At 43.1% G+C, this 27383-nt stretch overlaps 1 protein-coding gene across 1 annotated transcript; it reads right to left on the bottom strand.

Annotated features, from left to right (window-relative positions):
* Positions 1-23: 23 nt before the first annotated feature.
* LOC112256613 (fibronectin type III domain-containing protein 5) lies at positions 24-27290 on the bottom strand. Its single transcript, XM_024429966.2, has 6 exons — positions 26826-27290; positions 14559-14674; positions 13777-13978; positions 5669-5752; positions 5096-5229; positions 24-4564 (listed from the first exon to the last, which is right to left on the bottom strand). Exons 1-6 carry the CDS (start codon positions 26896-26898, stop codon positions 4505-4507), a joined length of 669 nt encoding a protein of 222 aa, XP_024285734.1. The 5' UTR covers positions 26899-27290; the 3' UTR covers positions 24-4504.
* Positions 27291-27383: the final 93 nt, after the last annotated feature.

The following is a 27383-nucleotide window of genomic DNA, read 5'->3' as shown; positions in this document are numbered from 1 at the left end:
TGGTGGAAGTAAGGAGAAAGATAAAAAAAAAACATATTTTATTAGTCATCAGTCAACCCCCTCTCCCCTATTTATACATCGCTGTGCTCTGCCTGTCATTAGTCTGCCACTCCCCCACAGCCAAGGTCAATCACCTGCAGAGAGGTCTGTTCACCGAGACGGGTACAGGCGAAATTACAGTTCACAATGTGATGCGTCATAACAGAACTGGAGTAATCAATGAGAGTAAAGTACAGAATAGTCTACCTTCCTGCCTCCTCCCTCGGCTGTATATTTACCTTTCTCTATTCCTCAATAAGCACATTTTAACAAGATTGTTGTACATTGGATATAGGTCAAATAGGACAGCGATAGAATGTTATAAATACATTGAAAGCAAAGTGTCATGAACAAATGTTCAGTCTCTCTAATAACGTGACATTTACATTGCCCGTAAGACTTCAAAAATCTTTGCCTGAAGACAAATTTCTCTCACCAATACCACTCTTTACAGAATGTGAAAAGGTTGACACATTTCTCAAATAATAATACTTGTATGTAGCATTTCTAGAAACCACATAACTGATGAGAAAACATATGTACACATTTCTGTCATGCTCTTTATTTAGCATTACATTTGCCCATCCCATAGAAAATAAATCAAATTCTACTTTTCCTCCTATACCATCTCATAATGGATACAGCCAGACCACAGATGTTTAACATAACATACTGCAGCCTCCATGGGCCAAGTGGCAGGGAAATACTAAATGGAAAAGGTGGAACAAATTGGACCCTTACCATTCCATCCTATCAAACAAAATGGAATATTTAGGTGTTTAAGGCAGTGCTTTTTTAAATCAGACCTAAAACACATTACCACAGCAATGTCCCCTTCATGGGGATGTGGAGGAGGTTGTCTGGCCAATTTGAGAATCTCCACAGCATAGTCTCTTCGTACAGCATGTCAACACCTGCCTGTGATACAGTACATGGGGTGGGGAGGATGGACTCTCACACTGAAGATGATTCAGTGGAAGCCCTTCTGTGAAGATGACTACTAATGATGATGTCAGATGGGACTGAATCAAAGGGGTCAACGTTTAGAACCAACATATGGAGCTCATTAGTGATGGGGGAAAAATCAATACAGTTACATATCGGGATATTATTTTTGAAGATGTATCGTTTTGACTATATTATATTATATTATACTATATTATATTTGCGCTAGTTGGCTGTACCTGCAGCAAAACTTTTTTTCCATCATCTTGTTAAATAGGGAGACAATTTATTTTCAGCATTTTTATTTCCATGACTGATCAAAACGTTCTCATGGCTGTCTTTTGTTCCTCTGCAGCAGACATATGGTGAGCAATATGTTTGGAACATCGAATCGTAATAAAATCACAGTCGAATTGGAATACATGTAGAATCGTGAGAATGGCAATGGCAATGCATATCGTATCGGCACCAAAGTATCGGGATAATATCGTATTAGCAAGGTCTTTTCATAAACAAGGATGCTCATAAAATAGGACTTTAAACTTATTTAATCACATTTTAAAGTCCCCCTGCATTAAGTGTGGCTGGGTTGAGTGTAGGTTGGACAGGTGCTTCATGGCCTGCCGGTGTGTGAGATGCTCTACTGCTCCACTCAGGGCTGTTATTGCTGTCATGGGGAGGCCTGTTTAGCCCTTCCTCAGAGACACATCCAGTCCATGCACATGAGTCAGGCCCCTCTTAAAGGTGAGTGTAAACTCTCTTGAACATTCACTAATAAAAGTAGGTGATAAGAGAAACGATACACTTAAAATATTTGAACAGTAGCATTTTAGTAAATCTACTTATAAGTCAAATATAATTTTTACTTAAAGGGATAATCCACCACCAGAAATAAAATTCATGAATCTCCTGTCAATTTCTTGAAAGCCTATGTTCTATCAGTGGGTAAAATAAAACAATTCCCCATGATTTAACTTCTAAGTGGTCTATCTGTGAAATCAGGAAATGGTGTAGGAATGTGGCATAGCCAAATGGTTCTCGTCAACGGAGATGTGGGATAACGCACTTATCACATTTTATGACGCTTTTTAAACAATTACCTGCACTCCAGATCGCCAAGTGAGCCAATAGATGGTATGGCATACTTGTCTGGAACACATCCATCTGTTTATATAATCATGAAAAAGTATATATTTCACTTAGATGTGCCCAATCTAAACAGTGTACCAAATGATTAAACTCAGTTTCTCCTTCAAGTACCATCTCGCAATAGAGCTCGCCAGCTTTTAGTCCTAAAAACAGGAAATCAGTTATCTCTGGTTCGTTTAGCCATTCCCATAGACGGTCTGGTTGTTTAGCAACAAAACTGACGCTTTTGCAATTATGGGGCACAACAGACAGGGTTGGCTTGAATTGTTGATAACATGTATGCTATATTTCCTCTCCAATGTTTTATTGAAAACATAAATACATTTGCACAATGAGCACTTGTCCCTCATACGTCATTACAGTTGTTGGTTAGCTAGCTAGCCATATCAGCATTGACATTAAATCAGTCAAAACACCTCAAAACAAGACATGGTATCAAGAACAAGATGAAACGAGCCAGTTACGATTCATGTCTTTATTTTCCCACATGCTTTGACTAACGAACCATGGTGGATTTAATGCCCTCAAAAAGACGCCATTACTATTTATCTCTATGCTCCCCGTGTGTCTGTGGGAAAAGGCCATTGTTGCCATAGCAACGTACCATATCTGCACTCGCTTCATTGCGAGTTGATGAACTGCAATTTTAAGAGACTCCTAAATTGATTGTGCAGTTTGTTTAGGCGATTATACAGCTAGCTAGCTACTTCACATGCTGATATTGACTTTGGTATTATTGTGTATAGCTATGTTTTCTAGCTAGCTAGCCAGGCAGTTCAGAAATAGCATTGCATTGTGGGTTTTGTTGCAAGATATTTCCACAATGCTTTTCACATATTTCTAGCAACCTTGTTATAACAACAAAATTAAACATTTGTTAAGAAATATATTCACATATTAGTGTTATTTAACACTGTTAATTGTATGAATTAAGCCGTTTGGTGTGGATTATCCCCTAAAGGCCCAGTGCAGTCAACGTGATTTTCCTGTGTTTTATATATATCTGCACACTGAGATTGGAATAATACTGTGTAATTGTGAACATTTGGATAAAGCCCTTTTATTGTAAGAGCAGTTTGAAAAGACTGCCTGAAATTTCACCCATTTTGGTGGAATGGAGCTTTGGGCTTTCCATGGGGACATCACCATGCAATAAGTTAATAGTCCGATAAGAAAGATAGTTCCAAACCTCTCTGCCAATAACAGCTAGTTTCCAGTTTTCCCCTCCCCACTCAGACCACTCCCAGACGGTCCTAGCATAATTCTTGCTTGAGAAATTGCTCTTTGCTAAGAAGCAATTTTTTTCTTCTTTTTGATCATTTTAACCAAAAACAAACACAGTAACATACTTAATTGTTGCCCAGAGATGATTTGATATTGATATTTTTTTAAATGGCTGCTTTGGACCTTTTAAAGGAAAATGTTATATTTAAGGTAAATCAACGATAAATGTAGAGACCAGATTTGTTTATAAATGACAACGTTCTTTTCTGCTGTCAGAGCTAACAAGCTTTAATTCTCCAGATAAATGGAGAATTCTGCCACACGGGTGTCTTGAGTGCTCCTTTTGATCTTGCCCTGACGTCATAGCCACCAGCTTGGATTCAGAAAGGCCTCCAAAATTAGCCTTGTATTGTCTGAATTCCCTGAGCGGGGAACTAACTAGCTCTGATCGAATGAAAACACATCTCAGAGGAGGTTTCAGGGAGTTGAGCCAGAAGGAGATCTATAAAACTGGTACTTTACAAATAAGAAGTTGTTGTGAATAGATGAAACAGGTTTTGATACAGTGATATATACTGTAGTTTGAATAAGAGGTATATGTCAAAGGAGGTAAGCAATAGTAAGGAAACTACAGTATGTGCCTTACAGCAAATCAGCATAATAGGAGGCAAATAAATAAACACTGTAAGAGAGGAGATGCAGTAGGGGGAGTTCATTTTCACACGGTGCACAGTGCTCAAGCCTTGGTTGCAGTATGGGGAACAGGGGCCGGGACAGTGTGTTTCAGTTCATTAACAACAAGCTGAGAGAGAGGGTCTCTGGCCCTGGTTATATGCAGTCCCCTGGCCATGTTCATATCTCCTCTCTCTCAACTCATAGCTGAACCCATTTGGCCTTTATCTCCTTGACCTTCTGGCAATAATTAGAGCAGCGACAGCCACAGTCCTGCCACCACATCTAGAGCCTCTACTCTGAAACCTGGACCCTGGAGTCCTGAGGGCCCAGTTCACACCCAGGCCCCATGCCAAAGGGCCGGCCACGACCCACAGTCCTAGCCTCATCCTAACAAGCAGATGGGCATAAAGGGCCCTTTGGTTGCTCTGTTTAGAATACACTCAATCCTTTGGATTAGAGAGTGTTCTGGCCGTCACACCTCGATGATGTTCACAGATGGAGCCCGGTTGTTGTTGTTGTTGTTCTTGGGGAACTGGAGGGGAAGAAGGGAAACAGCAGGGATGAAAAAGATGAAGGCCAGTCTCTAAACCTGGAATAAAGTATAATTCTGCTAGTGTATGAGCATGGAGCGCCTGGACAGAATGGGAGGGTTATGATGCTTTCTCTCTGGAAGGGAGATGGGGTATTTTGGTCATTTTAGTGTCAATTGGTTTAGTTGGCAGAGGTCATCAGCCAGTTGTTGATGGAGAGAAGCGAATGGACATCGGACAATCATGCCAGCGTATGGGCTGTCTATGCATTGATTTGAAAGGCTTTGGATTTATAGCATTGTTGTAACTTATGACCTGAGATGCATGTTTTGCATTTTAACCATTTTTGGGGGGGGATGAAGTGCTGTCATCAATGCTAGTAAATCAATGCATATTCTGTTATGTGGTGGGCGTAGCTCTAATGGTGTTATGGGAGTGTTAACTGCTGGTGAAAGTGGACGTTTTTAAGTCGCTGGGACGATTCACCTGCCCGGTGACGGTGGGGACTCAGTGGGGAGGAGAAGGGGTTATACCTTACTGCGCAACAGCCCCCCCGTCGGGTGCTCCGGAGTACTGCACTCTGATGAGGTCTTAGCTTTGTCCTTGTTGGTGTTGGGCTCATTGTCTTTGATGATGTCATACTGACGGCAGAAGAGAGCGATCACACCTGACAGAGAGGCGGAGAAAAGGACATACACAATAAGTAAATAACAACCACATTACCGCAGTGAAAAGCAGACTGAAATCATTTAGCATGGACAAATTACAACAAATTGTGGACCATATTTGTTTAAATATACCTTTTCTTTTTTTTCTACATTCATGAGGGTGGGTGGGTGGGTGGGTGGGTGGGTGGGTGGGTGGGTGGGTGGGTGGGTGGGTGGGTGGGTGGGTGTGTGGCAGGGTTGCAAAATTCCAGTAACTTTTCCCAAATTACCATGTTTTCAAGAAATCCTGGTTGGATGTTCCCAGAATCAGAAGGGAATAAGCAGGATTCCTGCAACCAGGATATCTGGAAAAACTGGGAACTTGGGGAAACTTACTGGAATTTTGCAACCCTAGTGTGTGGGTAGCACTCTGACCTTTTGAAACATTCCACCCCTCACCTGCCCACATGATCAGCACCACCACGATAATGATGAACTCCCCCGCCCTCAGCTGAGCTCCCACTTCCTCCATGGTCACCTCGTCTGGAGTGTCAAATACAGCAGCACAATCAGTTCATCACCATGGCAACATTATCATCAGAGTCATTATTGGTAACTGGCAGCTTATTAATCCCAGGTTCTCCTGAAAGGTCAGTCTAATGATGGGGGAGTGTTGGGGTGAAATCCATCATCTGCTAAGTGAATATGCCAGGCAGAACTTCAGTCCAGTAGAACTTGTCTCTACCACAGGAGGTTGGTGGCACCTTAATTGGGGAGAACGGGCTTGTGTTAATGACTGGATCGGAATCAGTGGAATGTTATCAAATGCATGCTTTCAAGGTGTTTGGTGCCATTCCATTTGCTCCATTCCAGCCATTAATATGAGCCGTTCTCCCCTCAGCAGCCTCCACTGGTCTCTACTGTAATTATACATACTCAGGAGTAGTTCTGCTCTGTGTCAGCTGGATAGAACAATTTGCCCCTGACACCCCCTATTGTGTAGACTGATCTCTCTATTCTTCTTCAGTCCCAGGATGTCACCACTCACCACTGGCTTTCTGTCAGCTAGCACTACTTCAAACAGGCCACGTTTTTCATGATTCCGACTCAACCCTAACAACTTGTGCACAGGCTCCACAATTATCTCCTCATTGAAGAGCGGGAATGTGGGAACCGCACAGCACATGGCTCAATTTGCCCACTATTTCTGAGAGAGGCTGATGGTGTCAAAGGATTCAGTAGAAGCTGGGCATGAAGAGAATACATAAGCCTGAGACAGGGTCAGTGGGGATCCCCACTCTGAAGGGGTTGGAGAGAGAGAGTTAATCACAGCAGCCACGATCGATTGAGTTGGGCCTAAATAGAACTCAATAATCATTATTAATGTCCTAAGGGCCAAAAACTATCAGAAAAGTGTGTGTTTGTGTGTGTTCAAGGTCCACTCATACAAAGCAACATGTTTCTGAATTCAGTAGAGAGCTGGCTAAAGTTCAGCACACAAGTTCCCCCCATTTAAAGACCAAACAGAAGTAGGCAGTGACACTGGTACATTAGCATGGTGAAGGCTCTGTGCAGATTTCGCCACAGCTTCACCACACTCCAGCAGGTTCTCCCAATGACTGATTCAGCCAATCGATGAGTCTATGTATCTTGACATTAACCAATCCAAGCTGGAAAGCCAGAGGCTCCTGACACCGCTGCCAGATGGCCTCCATATGGCTAATATTGGTCAGTTCTAATGTCAAAGACGGTCTCCAATCCTAGAGACAGGTTGAGTCCTCTGCAGGGAGAGGTGGGACTGTACTGTTTGTACAGGAGGAAGTTTGCAGGTGGGAGCATTCAGGGACATGGTAAACTGTATGCTGTATAGCTGCAGGATTATATGAGTAAAGACATATAGTCTTGGAGTGTTATACACCTGTTTTACTGCAGCACAGTTTTGCAGATGTCCAGGAGGGAGTTGTCCCGCTGGTCTAGCTAGAAAACCTCCCTCACCAAGAGTCTTGGTCACAGACCACATGCTGGTTCTATAGCTATGGTCTTGGGAGACAAACACATACTGTGCATTTGAAAAGTATTCAGACCTCTTCACTTTTTCCACATTTTGTTATGTTACAGCCTCATTCTAAAATGGATTAAAGAAATGTTTTACCTCAATCTACACACAATACCCCATAATGGAAAATAAAAAAAGAGATACCTTATTTACTTAAGTATTCAGACCCTTTCCTGTGAAACTCGAAATTGAGCTCAGGTGCATTCTGTTTCCATTGATAAAATACCTCAGTTGACAGTGCATGTCAGAGCAAAAACCAAGTCATGAGGTCAAAGGAATTGTCCGTAGCGCTCCGAGATAGGATTGTGTCGAAGCACAGATCTTGGGGAGGGTACCAAAAAAATGTCTGCAGCATTGAAGGCTGGCCTCCATCATTCTTAAATGGAAGATGTTTGGAACCACCAAGACTTCCTAGAGCTGGTCGCCCGGCCAAACTGAGCCGGGGGACCAGTGACCTTTGGGTTCTTGGCCTTGATTAGGGAGGTGGCCAAGACCCCGATGGTCACTCTGACAGAGCTCCAGAGTTCCTCTGGGGAAATGGGAGAACCTTCCAGAAGGACAACCACGTCTGCAGCACTCCACAAATCAGGCCTTTATGGTAGAGTGGCAAGATGGAAACCACCCTTCAGTAAAAGGCACATGACAGCCCACTTGGAGGTTGCCAAAAGGCACTTAAAGGAATCTCAGACCATGAGAAACAAGAGTCTCTGGTCTGATGAAACCAAAATGGAACTCTTTGGCTTGAATGCCAAGCGTCACGTCTGGAGGAAACCTGGCACCATCCCTATGGTGAAGCATGGTGGTGGCAGCATCATACTGTGGGGATGTTTTTCAGCAGCAGGGACTGAGAGACTAGTCAGGATCAAGGGAAAGATGAACGGCGCAAAGTACATAGATCCTTGATGAAAACCTGCTCCAGAGTGTTCAGGACCTCGGACAGGGGCAAAGGGTCACCTTCCAACAGGACAACAACCCTAAGCACACAGCCAAGACAATGCAGGAGTGGCTTCGGGATACGTCTCAATGTCCTTGAGTGGCCCAGCCAGAGCCCGGACTTGAACTAGATCGAACATCTCTGGAGAGACCTGTTTAGCGACGCTCCCCATCCAACCTGACTGAGCTTGAGAGGATCTACAGAGAAGAATGTGATAAACCCCCCAAATACAGGTGTGCCAAGCTTGTAGAGTCATACCAAAGAAGACTTGAGTCTGTCATCGCTGCCAAAGGCGCTTCAACAAAGTATTGAGTAAAGGTTCTGAATACTTGATATTTCAGTATAAAATATATATATATATTTAAATCTAAAAAAAACGTTTCTTGCTTTGTCATATGTGGTATTGTGCGTAGATTGATGAGGGGAAAAATAGTGTCTGTGTCAGAATGTCAGAGCAGTCTGTCTGTTATACAGAATAATTGTGTTTTGTTTTGAACAGACAGGATCTCAAATTGTCTGATCACAGCTTTCTTTGTTTCCTCTCTTTATCTCCTGCTTTCGCCTAGTGATAAAAAAAATGTTTTAGATGCATACCAGCAAAGCCACTACACAACACTAAACTATACATTCATTGCAATATAATGGTGACCAACAATGCCCACAAACTGTTAGGGCCTACATAATGCTGTCCCGACAGCAGAGCTTTCTTTTCAGCACCATGGAGTGAATCCTTACCACCGCTACACCTGGCTATCAGCGGAGCCTTGTCTGGCAGCAAAACTGTTCATTCAGCTTAATTTACTGCCTTTAAAAAAAAAGATAGTTTATGGCTGACTTGCTTAAACAAATGTGGTTTCTACTGCCAATTGAGATGTACAAACTATGGCACAAGGGAATGACGAGCAATCTGTCATTTCGATTAAGACTTTGATGAGCGAGCTAGGAAGGATGTAGTCAGTATAATTATTTGTTCAGCAATTTTGAAATGTACAGCAACAGAATTCAGAACATGGGCCGTTCTTACGGTATTCTCCCTATACACCAAGTCAGAGCCATAGGATAAATAAAGGGGGCATATAATCAGACAATGAACGCTCTTACAATATTCAATGATGACATTTCTCTAATAGTCGACATGTGCACCACCAAGTCAGAACAGTAGGCTAAGTTATGAGGGGGAAAGGGACCAAATTATTAGGGTGAGGTACATGGGCTACTAACAGCTTACTACACAACATACACTTAGTATTACTTTCTTATCTGCAGTACACATATCTCCCTCGCATATTACATCATTTATGCAGCAGCATACAATACCTTTTTGGACTTGCATTGTTGTGCTGTTCTCACTTGAATTTGTCATCAAAGTTTCTCTGGATTTATTATGGTTCTTGACATCAGTGAGCTTCAGGTCGGCGCACTAGAAAGATGGCAGATTTCCTGGCTTGGAATTCCGAATTTTATGACCGTTCAAAACAGATTTTCCCAGCTGGAGCTTGTTTTTTTTCAGAGTTTCCAGTTGTTTTGAACACGGCAGAAGTCATGCAGGATTGACAGCATGGACAATGTATTCAAACTATTCTGGCCCATGCTGTTGATTCCTTCCAAACCACTCATTGTTGAATTTGCGATTTCCAACTTGTGTAATGTTAATGTCCAATGGCCGATGAGCACCAATACATTTTACCTATAATTTGGATTGAAAAGGATTTGCCAGCAGATTGTCAACTTGATTCATGATGATGACTGCTTGTCTAGCTTGGTAGCTAAGATTTTGAAGTCAAGGATCGGTAGGATAGTCAGTTTTACGTGGGTATGTTTGGCAGCATGAGTGAAGGATGCTTTGTTGCGAAATAGGAAGCTGATTCTAGATTTAATTTTGGATTGGAGATGCTTAATGTTAGTCTGGAAGGAGAGTTTACAGTCTAACCAGACACCTAGGTATTTGTAGTTGTCTACATATTCTAAGTCAGAACCGTCCAGAGTAGTGATCCTGGACGGCGGGCAGCGATTTGGTTGAAGAGCATGCACTTAGTTTTACTTGCATTTAAGAGCAGTTGGAGGCCACGGAAGGAGAGTTGTATGGCATTGAAGCTCGTCTGGTGGTTAGTTAACGCAGTGTCCAAAGAAAGGCCAGAAGTATACAGAACGGTGTCGTCTGCGTAGAGGTGGATCAGAGAATCACCAGCAGCAAGAGCAACATCATTGATGTATACAGAGAAAAGAGTCGGCCTGAGAATTGAACCTTGTGGCACCCCCAAAGAGACTGCCAGAGGTCCAGACAACAGAGAAACCAAGGTTGTTGATTTGACACACTGAACTCTGTCTGAGAAGTAGTTGGTGAACCAGGCGAGGCAGTCATTTGAGAAACCAAGGTTGTTGAGTCTGCTGATAAGAATGTGGTGATTGACAGAGTCGAAAGCCTTGGCCAGGTCGATGAATACGGCTGCACAGTATTGCCTTTTATCGGTGGCGGTTATGATATCGTTTAGGACCTTGAGCGTGGCTGAGGTGCACCCATGACCAGCTCGGAAACCAGATTGCATAGCGTAGCAGGTACAGTGGGATTCGAAGTGGTCGGTGATCTGTTTGTTAACTTGGCTTTCGAAGACCTTAGAAAGGCAGGGTAGGATAAATATAGGTCTGTAACAGTTTGGGTCTAGAGTGTCTCCCCGACATAGATTTGCGGTGACGCAGTGTCCCTATGAGTGACAGAACACTGATTTTCCGCTGGCTGCCCCACCACCACAGAAAGCACTGAGCTAGGTTGAAACACCTGCATTTTAGAGCTGCCTTACTCAAGAAAGCAAAAAAAAGAGGCCATATTGTGTGGCTTTATTAACTTGATTATTATTTTATTTTTTACATTGTTTGCAAAATTATATGTGACACGTATTAATGCCAAAATAACATGCAAATCAGGCAAATATAAGTAAATAAATGTCCACTTTTTGTTTTGTTCTGTCTAGATAAACAGGTCGGGCTCTGCCCCGAATGATGGGTTTCCACTGCCTGCGCCAAAACTCCGGGATTTTTCTTCCTATAGCTTGTTCGCCATTATTCTTTTTAAATAGTGAGCCAACATGTTTTCAGCACTTTTATTTCCCTGACTGATCACAACCAATTTTCTCATCCTCTCATGTCTCTCTTCAGCGGACATACAGTGCCTTCAGAAAGAATTCACACCCCTTGACATTTTCCACAGTAAAATTTTACATTTTTGTGGTTTTAAATGATTTAAATTGTGATTTTCTGTCACTGGCCTACACACAGTAACCCATATTGTTAAAGTAGAATTATGTTTGTGAAAATTTGGACAAATTCATTGATTATGAAAAGATTAAATGTCTTGAGTCTAAGTATTTAACCCTTTTATGGCAAGCGAAAATATATTCAAGAGAAACAAATGTGCTTAAAAAGTCACATAATAAATTGCATGGACTCACTTTGTGTGCAATAACAGTGTTTAACATGACTTCCTCATCTCTATACCCCACACATCTGTAAGGTCCCTCAGTCGAGCAGTGAATTTCAAACACAGATTCAACCACAAAGACCAGGGATGTTTTCCAATGCCTCGCAAAGAAGGGCACCTATTGGAAGGTAAATATATATTTTTTAAAGCAGACATTGAATATCCCTATGGGCATGGTGAAGTTATTAAATTACACTTTGGATGGTGTATCAATACACCCAGTCACTACAAACATACAGGTGTCCTTTCTAACTAATTTGTCAGAGGGAAACCGCTCAGGGATTACACCATGAGGCCAATGGAGACTTTAAAACAGTTAGAGAGTTTAATGGCTGTGATAGGATAAAACTGAGGATGAATCAACAACATTGTAGCTACTCCACAATACTAGCCTAATTGACAGAGTGAAAATATTCCAAAACTGTTTGCAACAAGGCACTAAATTAACACTTTTTGTCCTGAATCCAAATCCAATACATCACATTACTGAGGACCACTCTCCATATTTTCAATCATAGCGGTGGCTGCATCATGTTATGGGTATGCTTGCAATCGTTAAGGACCGGGGAGATTTTCCAGATAAAAAAATTTACAGATTGGAGCTAAACACAGGCAAAATCCTACAGGAATACCTGGTTCAGTCTGCTTTCCACCAGACACTGGGATATGAATTCACCTTTCAGCAGGACAATAACCTAAAACACAAGGCCAAATCTAAACTGAAGTTGATTACCAAGAAGACAGTGAATGCACCTGAGTAGCTGAGTTACGGTTTTGACATAAATCTACTTGAAAATCTATGGCAAGACTTGAAAATAGTTGTCTAGCCATGATCAACATCCACTTTGGCAGAGATTGAAGAATTCTGAAAAGAATAATGGGCAAATGTTGCACAATCCAGGTCTGGAAAGCTCTAAAAGACTTACCCAGAAAGACTCACAGCTGTAATCACCGCCAAAGGTGCTTCTACCAAGTATTGACTCAGGGGTGTGAATACTTACAAAGAGTTATTTCTATATTTAATTTTGAATAAATTAGCAAAAATGTCTAAAAACGTGTTTTCACTTCATCATTATGGGGTATTGGGTGTAAATGGGTGATCAAAAAAAAAAGAAGCTATTTCATCCATTTTGAATTCAGGTTGTAACACAACTAAGTCAAGGGGTGTGAATACGTTCTTGAGAAAGATCATTACAAAAAATATAATTTTATTCAGTAAATATATTTATTTGTTTCTTCATTTTGATAAGAGATAAATGTAATGAATTGAAGGTTATTTGTTGCTATAAAAATCTAAATGTACCGATGTTAAGGTTCTGTCATTATATTTAGGGTGGGGTTGTGGGAAATTCTTGTGAAAAAATGGGGTCTCAAGAAATTATTGCAGACAAAATGGGGTGCCCATTGAAAAAGTTTGAATACCACTGACATAGAGGGATATGGAGGCTGCATCATCATGCGACCGGTGCTGAGTCATGCCTTAATACTGTAGCCATTTATCACAGTGGCTGCCTGGCTGTACAGGAAACAAACACTTCTCTGAGACACGCACATTTATATCACCTCTGCCCAGCCATCACTCACACACTAACACCACTTTCGTTGCACCGGTTCTCATCTCGTCCACCTATATGGATCTCGTTCTGTGTTGGTCTGGGCCTAGGGACTGTAGGTCTGTATGTGTCTGATGAGGCTGTTTGTAGCATTCTGTATCCCTTTGTGCTAGTTTTTCCTAGCTGAGAATATCCCAACTAAATTAATATAGGTGTTATATTCATAAATTGTTGTAAGAGCGCTTGATGTTTAAGAGCATTCTGTTGTGAAACTTAATTTCACACTTTGTGTCCCCATTGATTTGTATTGGCCTTTATGGAATCAGTGAAAAGTTGTCAACAGTCTAACTGCAAGCTTTAGTCTCGGCACTGTATGTGTACATACTGCTGTGCACAGGGTTTCCTCTTCCTTTTCTGGCACTGTACCTGCATTACAGCAAGGTACGGGAACCTGGAGAAGTGCTTTGGACTTTGTTTTCTCCGTAGATACTGTATGTATTAGCTTCAGTCTTATCCTAAAGTTGTGTGTGAGATTCTAGAGTTTTTTACCTTTACTCTTGGAGGCCTGTGTCTCAGACTCCTTGGGCGTGCGGAAGCGCAGGGGTTCGCTGTGCTGACTCATGGGCCCACTCATGCTGATGGACTGCACGTGCACAATGTAGTCGGTCTCCTCCTCCAAGTCCCATAATGTACAGGAGTGGGTGGTGGTGTTCACTTCCTGGATGAAGCGCAGCATGCGCACATCCTTCTTCTGTTGGCACATCATCACAGAGGTGCGTTTAGTGAGCAGTGTAACACAAAACTATTCACTGATGTTGAGTAGAAGTCTCACACACAACATTGAGCCCTGGTGAACTTCAATCCCAGTGATCACATACTGTACAGTAATAGTAGACAGAAATAGACTGTGTGGAGGAGCTGTATGTGGAGGAGTGAATAGAGGGAGCAGCAGTCAGGAGATGGGCGGGACCAGGGTTCTTAGCTGGGTCTCTGGGACCAGGAAATCATCAGCTGATTGGCTAGAATGGAGCCTAACCATTGTGCAGGGTAGAGTGACTGTGTGAAAGTGGGAAATGTTATTGCTTTCCCTCTTTACACAGCTGCAATCTTCCACTGCTGTTGTCGAGGAGACGGGCGCTCTGACGGGATCGTCCTGGCAACACAACGTCCCGTGACACAACGGTTCCGCAAAACAAGCAGCTGGCCAGCAACGCAGGGACGGTGAGTGGCGATTGGTGACAGATACTATTTGATCTCCTATTGGCGAGAGGGAGTGTTTGTGTGGCTTGGATGGGTGTCCCCCCCCGCACTGCGCTCCTTCTCGCTCTCACCTGCTGTGTGATGGCGAAGCCGATGACAAGGTCCCCTTCGGGGATGTCCCATGTCACCACGGCAGAGTTGGACTTCAAAGCCTTGATGGTCACATTGACAGGAGCCGCCAAACTGTCTGCAAACACAGACAGGGAGAGAGAGAGAAAAGATACACATGAAGCAAATGGAGTTTACTGTCTAGTGGGTACTGGGTAGGATACAGTAGGTATGGTAATGGGTACATGTGTTATTTACATGGACTCAATATAGTACTTCAAACAGTCCCTACAATCACAGAGCGGTTAATAAGCTACTCCACAGGAAAGCTTGGCTATTCTAGACAGTATGATCTACAGATTGGCCATCAGACTGTGGAGCCTGGTGCTTACTACAAACAGAGGCCTCTGATCACTGCAGCCCCCCACAGCTGGTTTCACTGTTCACTATTACTCACCCAGGGAGAGCTGGGGCCTGATTCAGTATTCACATCCATTCAGCATAATTAGGACTCATAAGAAATACAAGTGCAATCAAATCTAGAGTGGAGAGGTTTGTAGGGGTTGAATTTTAAATGGCCCCGCAATTAAGAGTTGAATTTTGAATAGGTTCACATTTAGAGTCAGTTGAATATTCCGTGAAATTACACTCAACTCAAAATAATGTACACTGAGTGTACAACACTTTAGGAACACCTTCCTAACATTTAGTTGCACCCCTATTTGCCCTTAGAACAGCCTCAATTCATCAGGGCATGGACTCTAAAAGATGTTGAAAGCGTTCCACAAGGATGCTGGCCCGTGCTGACTCCAGTGCTTCCCACAGTTGTGTCAAGTTGGCTGGATGTCCTTTGGGTGGTGGACCATTCTTGATACACACGGGAAACTGTTGAGTGTGGAAAAACCCAGCAGCTTTGCAGTTCTTGACACACTCAAACTGATGCGCCTGGCACCTACTACCATACCCCATTCAAAGACACTTCAATCTTTTGTCTTGCCCTTTCATCCTCTGAATGGCACACACACACAATCCATGTCTCAAGGCTTAAAAATCCTTCTTTAACCTGTCTCCTCCCTTTCATCTACACTGATTGAAGTGGATTTAAGTGACATCAATAGGGGATCATATCTTTCACCTGGATTCACCTGGTCAGTCTGTCATGGAAAGAGCAGGTGTTCTTAATGTTTTGTACACTCCAGTGTATATAGAGTTGGATTACTTTTTATTATTCAGTGTAATGTGTTGTACGTGCTGCAAACCATTGACAGTTTAATTAGAGTTTGTGCTACATCACTTCAAAGTAATGATTTGTTGCTGTGCAATACATTTACAGTTTTGTGTGCGTGCATGCTGGTTGTGTGTGTGTGTGTGTGTGTGTGTGTGTGTGTGTGTGTGTGTGTGTGTGTGTGTGTGTGTGTGTGTGTGTGTGTGTGTGTGTGTGTGTGTGTGTGTGCTGTATTCAGATGTTTACACCTGGCGGCATACTTAATCAAATAAGTGAGCAGATGACGCTGTGATTACAAATGAATGAGAGATCCAAACCCTGCTGGAGTAGGGACATGCCAACTGTTTTTCAAAAAAAGCTTCAATAACACTTTCAATTCATACATTCCAGACAGTGAATGGGACAATCATTATCAGGGTTTACCTGAATGATCAGAGAGCTTTAGTGGTGATGACTCATGCGATGGGGGAGTGTCTGCAGAGTAAATGAACATACAATCTTCCATGTTCCTTCACTGTCAGAGGGAGGGCGCCCTGTCTCTTAGCCCCTCCGTGTCACACGTACACTTCCGTATGGTAAACAGTCAGACATTGAGGATTGATGGGTTTGTGTGATGAGACACAGGAGGGACGGGAACAGATAATTGAGAGTGGACACTCATAATCATGTTACGTTATTCCGACATCTATTTAGTGCTGCAGATGTATTCAGATGAGTTATTGAGCGTGTTAGCGCTCACTCTTGTCTTTAGCTAGGCAGTGTAAATCATGGCCTAGTAATTGTTTTGCTGATTAAAGGCCTGAGACAGAGACACACACCCAGTTGCTTTGTTGGGGATGTACTCCTTGGCAGACGGTGGCCAAGACGGGAAGCTATCATATATCCCCATGACGTGAAGTGTGAGTCAGGACTAATGAAACAGCAGACAGAGGTCTCCATAAACTCACTCTCTCACACACACACACACGATGAGAGATGGGGATGACTTTGAGTCCGGACTCAGAGCCCTGTCCCTGGTGCGTGTGTGTGAGAGAGAGAGGGAGCAGACACCAGCATGTCTTTGTTAGCGGAGTCATCAGAGGGACAGGAGGTAGAGTGTGGCGTGCTGGGCCGTGTCATGAGGATGAGTGTTCAGTGGGTGGCAGCTCGGCAGTCTTTCAAGGAGAGAGGGGGTATATAAAGAGTGAGGCAGTATGTTTGCATGGGTGTCTGTGTGTGTTTGCTAGTAAACTAATTGTACAGTGCACATTAAATTAGATTTTGTCCAGCCTACAGACAACAAATAAAACACTCAAACTGTTGGCTTGCAGTTTGCACGTACTATTTCCCCTCGACATTTTAAGACCCTTTACTAACTTGCAAGCACGCACACACAATCACTGCCTCCTGCTTAGTCTCATTGTCACAGTACTCCAGCTGCCCTAGATCAATAAAGCCTATCATTATTTAATGAACGTTCTCTGGCCTCCACAGGCCCTTCTCTCTCAACTCATACCCCCCCCGACCACCAGACCCTCTGACCTGGGAAAGACCGTAGCACTCAACCTGTGAACTGTATAGCTGCTCTCTCTGACTGTTGAACACGGGCTGATTTCTGACTGAGTTGCTTTGCCTCTGCCTGATCTAAGACCCTGGTCTGGTCCTGCAGCATTTCATCCTTTCATGCCTCTGTGCTCATAGAACGCTTACTGCTCAGCAATCAAAGACACCCTTCTCATCTCATGGGTAAATATCCCACAGACAGACAGACATAGAGTCTGCATGCTGGCAGTAATGGCCCGAGGGGAGTAAAATATCAAAGTGGGCCAATAATGTGGTGCTTCTCCCTGGCATTAGCAATGAGAGACCATAAATAGACAAATGAAGTGAACCTTGGGTTGCTGTCTCTAAGCGATAGCTGACCCTGCTGGGCAATAAATTAGCACATGTTCATTAACACGTCCTCCCCTGACGCTAACGAGCATGCTGGGGGAATCACAAGTGGCTTTTCAATACCCCCCCCTCCCCCCCCAACGTGTCATTGAGATTGCAAGGGCAACCACTTCTCCCTTTGTGCTTTCAGGTCATTCATACTCTTCCTCAGGTTTACTGTACTGAGCAGTACACGCACACACACACACACACACACACACACACACACACACACACACACACACACACATGCAGACACACACACTGAATTGCAGGCATATATTCATGTTGTCATTCTCACACCCACAACAGTTACAGAAACAGCAGTAAAGCCTAAAGAAGTGTTGGAACAATAGAGTTAATGTGTTTCATTTGGCATCTTAAGCAGCTGTTGAAAAATGAATGTCTGCGTTAGGTGTACAGGGCGAGACTGGGAGCCATAACACGATGCCATGTTCAATTATGAATGCACTGTCACCTGTTTCATTACAGCCTTTATCGAGCCTCACTCTATTTTTCACTGCTTATTGTCCCTGGATGGAAGCAGAGAAACAACACATTTTCCTGTTCTCTTGGTCACTCTCTCTTTCTATTTCCATCTTTCTTGTAGTCTCTCTCTCTTTCCCTCTGCTTTTGTTCAGCCATTCTCTCTTTCATTCTCTCGCTGACTCTTTCAGATCTCTGAAATGCTCTCTCTCGTCATCTCCACCTGTCTCCGATCTATCTGGTTGTGTGGACGTTGTCCAGTAGAGCCTCTCCTGACAGGTGGGCTGCAGACAGTCTCCTAGTCCTCCGGAGTGTAAACGGTGATCCGGCTAACTGAAACTTCTGTGGGAGCTGCTCACTGCCTCCACTTCAGACACTAGAAGGAAAGAGTTCAGGCTTGGCACCCCCTACTCCACCCCCTCATCATCTCTGCATCATCTCCCGCCAACACCTCCATCAAGTACAGTATGGGTAGAGATACAGTCCAGGTTGACCTTACATTTAGAGTTCTAGGGGCACAGAGGGGGTTGACATCTCCCATAAACAACAAAGTGTACTGGTTTCACACTCAAAAAGATGTTGCGTAAAGCTTACTTCCTTATTCCATTCACTATTATTTTTTACTGCATCAGGAATAGCGTACACAGACATTTCGGCTTTACCACCCTCCTCAGTGTTCAGGTACAGTTTTATTTGAATTCTAAACAGCATTTGTAGAGAACAACCGGTGAGCAGCAGGTGCTTCTAATCAGGGTTGCCACTCATCCCAACCAGGAGCTCATTAGGGCCTGGTTTAACATAGAAAATGGTACTGTCTATAGTTTACTGTGGAAATATACAGTGCCTTGCGAAAGTTTTCGGCCCCCTTGAACTTTGCGACCTTTTGCCACATTTCAGGCTTCAAACATAAAGATATAAAACTGTATTTTTTTGTGAAGAATCAACAACAAGTGGGACACAATCATGAAGTAGAACGACATTTATTGGATATTTCAAACTTTTTTAACAAATCAAAAACTGAAAAATTGGGCGTGCAAAATTATTCAGCCCCCTTAAGTTAATACTTTGTAGCGCCACCTTTTGCTGCGATTACAGCTGTAAGTCGCTTGGGGTATGTCTCTATCAGTTTTGCACATCGAGAGACTGACATTTTTTCCCATTCCTCCTTGCAAAACAGCTCGGGCTCAGTGAGGTTGGATGGAGAGCATTTGTGAACAGCAGTTTTCAGTTCTTTCCACAGATTCTCGATTGGATTCAGGTCTGGACTTTGACTTGGCCATTCTAACACCTGGATATGTTTATTTTTGAACCATTCCATTGTAGATTTTGCTTTATGTTTTGGATCATTGTCTTGTTGGAAGACAAATCTCCATCCCAGTCTCAGGTCTTTTGCAGACTCCATCAGGTTTTCTTCCAGAATGGTCCTGTATTTGGCTCCATCCATCTTCCCATCAATTTTAACCATCTTCCCTGTCCCTGCTGAAGAAAAGCAGGCCCAAACCATGATGCTGCCACCACCATGTTTGACAGTGGGGATGGTGTGTTCAGGGTGATGAGCTGTGTTGCTTTTACGCCAAACATAACATTTTGCATTATTGCCAAAAAGTTCAATTTTGGTTTCATCTGACCAGAGCACCTTCTTCCACATGTTTGGTGTGTCTCCCAGGTGGCTTGTGGCAAACTTTAAACGACACTTTTTATGGATATCTTTAAGAAATGGCTTTCTTCTTGCCACTCTTCCATAAAGGCCAGATTTGTGCAATATACGACTGATTGTTGTCCTATGGACAGAGTCTCCCACCTCAGCTGTAGATCTCTGCAGTTCATCCAGAGTGATCATGGGCCTCTTGGCTGCATCTCTGATCAGTCTTCTCCTTGTATGAGCTGAAAGTTTAGAGGGACGGCCAGGTCTTGGTAGATTTGCAGTGGTCTGATACTCCTTCCATTTCAATATTATCGCTTGCACAGTGCTCCTTGGGATGTTTAAAGCTTGGGAAATCTTTTTGTATCCAAATCCGGCTTTAAACTTCTTCACAACAGTATCTTGGACCTGCCTGGTGTGTTCCTTGTTCTTCATGATGCTCTCTGCGCTTTTAACGGACCTCTGAGACTATCACAGTGCAGGTGCATTTATACGGAGACTTGATTACACACAGGTGGATTGTATTTATCATCATTAGTCATTTAGGTCAACATTGGATCATTCAGAGATCCTCACTGAACTTCTGGAGAGAGTTTGCTGCACTGAAAGTAAAGGGTCTGAATAATTTTGCACGCCCAATTTTTCAGTTTTTGATTTGTTAAAAAAGTTTGAAATATCCAATAAATGTCGTTCCACTTCATGATTGTGTCCCACTTGTTGTTGATTCTTCACAAAAAAATACAGTTTTATATCTTTATGTTTGAAGCCTGAAATGTGGCAAAAGGTTGCAAAGTTCAAGGGGGCCGAATACTTTCGCAAGGCACTGTACAACCTAGAAAGCGAACCACTGGAGTGTGGCTTCTTGCCCAAAGCACCAGAGAACACAGTGTGTATGTGTGTCTTTTCCATGGCTTTTCACTCACCACGCTCCATCATAAACATACCTCCAGGGCTTTTCTCTTTTGAGGAGACATTAGTTATTTACTTTTGCCAAAATAAGTCTCCAACCCGCTGGCCTAAAGAGTGGCAAAGATGCGAGCGCCGAAATAGCCTCTCACTTTCACTCTCTCACCCACTCACTCTCCCCCTCACTTGTGTAATTAAATGTCAAAAGCCAGAGTATGAAAATCAATGCTGCATTGTGTAGTATCGCATCTGAGAATGCAGCTAATTCAAAAGCAAAGGAGCACGGGTGGCAGTGTTGATTATTTGACAAGCTGCCGTACTGCTCGTCTGTTAACTACAAATGAAATCTAGTTCCCATCCAAGTTCCTCGGGCCAGGAAACCAAGGTAATATCTACACAATCAATATCCCAGTAGAGCTGGGCACATTATACACACAGCACATAAATATGATGGGGTTTTTCACTATTCTCCCCTTCTCCTTGTTTCACTATCTCCTACTCATCACTTTCTCTCCCTGTTACCTACTCCACTCTCTTGCTCTCTTTCTCTCATCATCTTTCTCTCCATCCCTGTTTTATTCTCTCTCCTCATCCCTCGTTTCCTGTCTGTTTCATTCTCTCTTTTTCTCATCCTTCTCTTTCTGTAGAGTGCTAGCCAGTCTGTTGAGAAGTGAAGCAGCTGGTGGGGTAATGCCTAGCTGCCTCCTTGGAAGGATGGCACTGGGAGGGAGATGGTGGAGAGAGATAGAAAGAGAGGTTGGCATTGGCTCTCTATGGTGCTTTCTCTCCATCTCTCTCTCACTTTCCTTCTCTCAGTCTTTCTGCATTTTTCGCTCAATTTTTTTTCTCTTGCCCACTGGGCACACACTGGTTGAATCAATGTTGTTTCCACGTCTATTCCACGTTGAGCCAATGTGGAATAGACGTTGAATTCACGTCTGTGCCCAGTTGGTGTTTTCTCTTGCTCTGTGCCTCTTCCTTCTCTCTCTCCTGGTGAGCGTGACGGTTCCTCTCTGAGAGGCAGGCTTCTATCCCTCCTTAATGTCACCAGGCCTGCAGCTCTTACACTGGATTTGGCCACAGGCCCAGGAGACAGTGTGTTTCATGAGCACACACACACACAGACCGAGACAGAGAGAGAGACTGGGCTACAGGTAAACTGCTGTGTCTCCACAGCCAGTTCTAGCGTAACTCACACCATTTGCGTTATCCCCTAGGATATTAACAGAGAGGAGGAAATAAAAACTGTATTTTTACGCTCTGGTGAGCTGCCAAGGGCAGTGTGTGTGTACGCTCCTGTCTTAGGGCCAGGAACATATACAGCACCATAACATTCTCTGGCGCAACCACCCCACCATTATCATATTGTACTCATGGGCTCTAAATGGCAGATTGGACCCCCACCGCCCAACAGCTTGGCCCCCCACCAATACCACCTGCCATCCTCCTCCCCACCTGCCACTCATGGTGTCAGAGCAGACTCCAGACTGCGTCAGAGACATGGCAGGGACACGTCAGTCTGTTGGCAGTGCCACCTCACAGGCCTGATGGCCAGGAGCTAGTCTCTCATTGTGTATTTATTACTTCTGTTATTATTTTTCCAGACTATTTTTCTCTTTTTTTTCTCTCTGCGTTGTTGGTAAGTAAGCATTTCACTGTTAGTATACACCGGTTGTTTTCTGAAGCATGTGATACATGCAATTTGATTTGATTAATGTGTGTTCTCAATGACAGCAACAAGGCCCCTCAGACAAGCAAATTCATTCAGTTCCATGGATCCCAGCTCTCTGAGAGATCACAAGTGGAGTAGATATGGAGTATGACAAAAAGTGAGCAATTGACTATATCAATCACACATGGTCTGGTTGGAAAATAAGCTGCTAAGATGAGTTCCACTGTGAAAAGATGTTGAACAGATGCTGTTTGGTTGAGTTGTATTTCAGTCAACCTTACTCAACAGAAGCCAGCAGGAACGCAAACAAGGCTTAGTCCTTTGTCTTAATCTGTACATTCTAGGGCTGTGAGTCATGTGCAGGAGCCGGCAACAGAGCATCAGGAGCCCCGTGTGTTTCTGGTTTAAGGTCCCTCTGTCTACAGTGTCTGAGTTCAGGCAAAACCAACCACACTCATTCTGAGGAAGATTACACTTGTCTCTTTTGCTGCTGGTGCTGCAGCACTTCTCATGCTCGCTGACATTTTGCCTTGTCTCTATTGTGTTTGCCTACTGTGTTTGAAAATACCATCAGCCTGTCATTAAGGCTGTTATTTTGGATTAACAAGGGGAACATGGCTTTATTAGTGCATGTTCATGCTGGTAATGGCTGTAATGTATGTGTGTGCTGAACTGCAAGTGCCATTTTGAGAGAATTCTGTGCCTTCGTCTGTTCTCTCCTTTTGTCTACAGATCTACTGCCAAATAACTAATTGAATACTTCAATAATACAGCCAGCCAATGAATGAATACTATTTAACTGTTTCCACTCACACATAAACACACTGACACACAAACACACACACATGTACGTAATACAAACGTATTGAACGTATGAACGTAAACAAGCACACACTCCATTACTTATATCATAATGTTCTGCTTCCAAACACTCATTTCTCTTTGCCGTTCTGGTTGGAGCAGACCTCATACATGTGGTAAGTGGAAGATATCCAGCCTCTGCTGTGTAATCCCATGCATGTTCTGTTTCCTGCTCCATTGGTTGTGTCTGTCTTCGGGGGTAAACTATCTAAATCTGTTCTTTTGAAATTGGGATGATTCATCCAACAATAAGTGGCTGGCCTACATAACAACCAGGCCTTTAGAGGAAGCACTTAAGCCAGATGACATCCAAAACAGGTAGCTATGGGCTGTTTTTGTTATCACATATTATTTCAAAAGATTCACAGAATCTAACAGATGAAAAATGTCTATGTAGCATAAAGGAGAACAACGGTAGACTAAAGTGAAGAAAGAAAGGGTGGTATCAAGGAAACACTGTTGTTCCAAGAATACAGACCTTCAGGAACCACAGTGTATGTCCCCCTAGTTTGTTTAACATACTGTAAAATGAGGTGTTTTTCTGATGAAACAACCTCCCAGTGAATATTCCACAAAGAGCTTTTGAGCCAGCTAGTGATTTGGCAGTAGACTGGAGTTGATGAGTCTGTTTAACGACCTTTGGCTCCTCTGTCTGGGTGCTGTAACTCCTCTGGGTGGGATGGTGTGATGACGACTTGACACTTGACAGTTAATATACTGCTGCTACTGAGAATCTGTGGCAGGGTTGGGGAGTGGCAGGACTCCTCTGGTTGGCCAGCGTTAGAACCCTCATAGTGGGAGTGTAATAGTCATGCTGCGTTTTACAGTAAAAACAAAACAAGGCTTTTTAGAATAGCTACTCGTTTCATCAGAACTTGAAAGGGTCTCTAAGGTTATGCTGGGCTTTTCTATTGGTTACTGTTTAACTACTTGATTGATTGGTTGATTTGATGGGTTGACTGACTGATTGATTGTGTTTCATGGCGAGTCTGTCGAGGAGCAGGGACTGGCTGGTGGAATTTACCACCTCGTTAAGATGGTGTTGAAGTTCATTTACATTTTAAATGGAAACATTAGCTTTACATTCCTCGTCCAGAGTGACAGATACTTCATGACTCACCATAAACAGAAATGCATTAAAGGACGTCACAAATGTAAAGTTTACAGCGTGTTAACACACCCCCACACGCTTCTGTCAATCCAACCATCCTGCTCAAGTACCTAACTTTGCTCCTCTGATTACTTGTCATGCTTTCCTTCGTTTCTGTGTTCTCTATGTTGGTTTTCTGAAGATTTTTTCCCAGAAGTAACACATTCTTAAGAGTACCTTATACAAGTGCAATGTCTACTTCAATCAAATATCCATCCACAAGTGCCCTTGACTCTCCCCAGTCAACACTTCTACTAAGGAGATGGAAGTGGTTTAATGGTGTCTCTGATTGTCTGAGTGTTCTTCAACTTGGTCCTGGACAACCACAGGGTGTTAGTACTGGGCTGGAACAAAAGCCTGCACACACTGTACATCCCTAGGTCCAGTGGATTGAAAAACACCATTTGATCCTCGATCTGGCTGCATTGCTACAGTACGTGTGTCAGCTCTCCAGTACAGTACTGTCTAGTGAGATGACATCATACACTAGGTGTATGTTGCTGTGGCTATAAGGAGGTTGATGTAGATGGAGGAGGGATTAGAAGAAGTCTCTGCACTGCCTGCAGGACTGGCTCATTAATCAATGTTTTATTCAATCGCCCCCCCGCACAATCAGAATGTATGAAACAATTATGAGCCCACAGAAACCCATATGTGCACCCCACTTTCGGCGAAATGTGATTTGCTGACACAGTAAGGGTGTGTGTTGCCTACGTGCAAGTGTGCATGCATGTGTTTCTGTGTCTAGGCTAGGTCTAACGCTGTGTCTAGACGTGACAGTTCATGCATCTTTATAATTCGGATCATAGCGTTCTGTTCATGGAATTGCGAACGTGTCATGCATCTACACCTACAGAAATGTGTCCACATTGTGTCCAGATTCCCTATTCCCACACTATATTTAAATGCCAGTAAACATTTTACAAATGGTGGAATAGGCTAAATATGATAACACCACAACAACTGATGGCTGTAGCTAACTGGCCAGCTAATCTCTGTAGCTAGCACTCAATGCTAAAGGGATTGCAAACAGGTTAGCATAACTCTAGCCAAACCAAAAATATTTTTCTAAATATTAGCTAGCTGGCTACCATTTAGGAGGCCAGCAAACACATTCTTCACATGCTAGGAGCGTATTTCCTCCAACATTATAATGAAAAGTTGCCTCTCGTTCTCAAAACACACGTTTTCTGGAGACATGTGGGAGGACTGTTGATGACGTTGCCCCCTGGTCAGCCAGATCTGAACACAGTCAGACCACAAAGCGTTTTTTTGTTGTATTCTGATAGCAGATGTCGCATGTAGGTGTCAAGTGTAGACACGTCCTAAGTGTCTGTGTTGTTTATTTATGAGAGAGGTTGAGGGAGAGAGAGAGATGTAAACGCTGTAGAGGCAGTGGGTGGATTCTGATTGCAGTAGTGTGTCAGTGTGATTTGCAGTGCTCCATCAAGATGAGCGGTGAAAGCTACAGCACTCAAGTGTTTAGGGAACGTACATTCTGGGGTGATAGACTGAGGAGAACCCCAGCGGAATCTATTCCCAGGGTTCACTCTCACCTTACGCATTGCTCATTCAGCAGCCTTCCGAGGAACAATTTGAAATGGTTGTTTTCCTCCACAAATGTTATAGCAAGCTGTGCCAATAGTACATTCACTGTAATGCCATGATTCTAATGGATATTAGTTTAGTCCCTGCTGTATAAATATCACATATTACATTGAAAATGTGTGTAGAAGAAATACATATTTGTATAATATATATTTGTCCATCATTCTGTGATAACAGTTAATTACAGATTTTTAAGTAAAACATTTTTTAAAATGCATTATTAAAGCTATTTCATTTTCAGAGACATTGGGGTTGTACCTGTACCATGTACTACTTAATTAAATGGTCAGCTTTACTTGGTTAAGTCAGTTTAACGTCATATCAGTCTAAATCTTGTGAATAAGCACTTGACAACTGCTTGGATCAAAGGCTAGTGTTATTCTTGCTGATATGGTAGTAAATATAACTAGGCTACAGTAATAAAACATACTGAAACGTAACGTAGGCATTAAAACTGGTGCTGAATTATTGCAAAAGCATTTGTTTAGCCTTTAAATCCGGAAACATAACTGCTCATGTTCCATGGCCTATTTAGAGTGTTTCAGTATAGATCAGTACCAGTATAATGTCTAGAGCATTGTATCAATACAGATTCTTACACACATGATTCCTCATTCATCGCACAGAATATAGCCTAAATGCCAATTAGAAACAAATTAGCACAAAAATAACACACTTTTTCCCATTGTTTTATTTGCACGGATAGCAATGCAGTCCCCTTAATGCTCACACATTAACCTTAGAGTTCCCACTAGAAGGCAAATACGTGAATGCATGGTTGAGTAATGGTTGAAAAATAAATACTTTAAGTACATAAACATGAACTTACCAGCAAAGACGCGAGAGACACCTAGACAGCTGAGAATTAGCAGTGGCACGGTTGACAGGAAAAATATCTTCATCCTTTAAACATTAGAGGACGTGAGATCCCATTTACTCTGACTAGAGCTACGTTAACTGCCTTGCTATTGTTCAGCATTCACATGAGTCCATGCATATTGTCTCGATCAAAAACCGTTTACTGTCTCGTTGGCTTGCCGCAGATCGACTGACGAGCGCTTTCAGCAACCTGGGACAGCGACAGCGCTCCCCCACCTACATGCAACAGTAGTTTAACATGCGGCGGACCTTGTTCTTGTGTGTCGCCCACGAACGCTCTTCATTGTTCCACCTCAGCTACGAGAGATATTTATAGACATTAAACTCGACGACCAGACATAAATGAAGTCCTGGTGATGAGTGTTGGTCTGTGGCTGTGGCCGAGTTTCGCACCGTGTACATATGTGCCCCTGAAGTCGGGTGGTGCTTAGGGGCACTTAACAGAAACGTGATCGCGCTGCTCTCACTGCCCTGCCCACTGCAATCGACACTCGCGTGCGTATAGTCA

Source organism: Oncorhynchus tshawytscha, linkage group LG08, assembly GCF_018296145.1.
Source record: "Oncorhynchus tshawytscha isolate Ot180627B linkage group LG08, Otsh_v2.0, whole genome shotgun sequence".
NCBI classification, from domain to species: domain Eukaryota; kingdom Metazoa; phylum Chordata; class Actinopteri; order Salmoniformes; family Salmonidae; genus Oncorhynchus; species Oncorhynchus tshawytscha.
This window is presented reverse-complemented; position numbering and strand designations above follow the sequence as displayed.

What these genes read in the sequence shown, in the direction of transcription:
- LOC112256613 (XM_024429966.2), bottom strand. Translation starts at nt 26,898, where the DNA reads ATGAAGATATTTTTCCTGTCAACCGTGCCACTGCTAATTCTCAGCTGT. An exon ending in TGTCTCTCGCGTCTTTGCTG is followed by an intron (nt 14,675 to 26,825) that starts GTAAGTTCATGT and finishes CTGTGTTTGCAG; the next exon opens with ACAGTTTGGCGGCTCCTGTC. An exon ending in GCTTCGCCATCACACAGCAG is followed by an intron (nt 13,979 to 14,558) that starts GTGAGAGCGAGA and finishes ATGTGCCAACAG; the next exon opens with AAGAAGGATGTGCGCATGCT.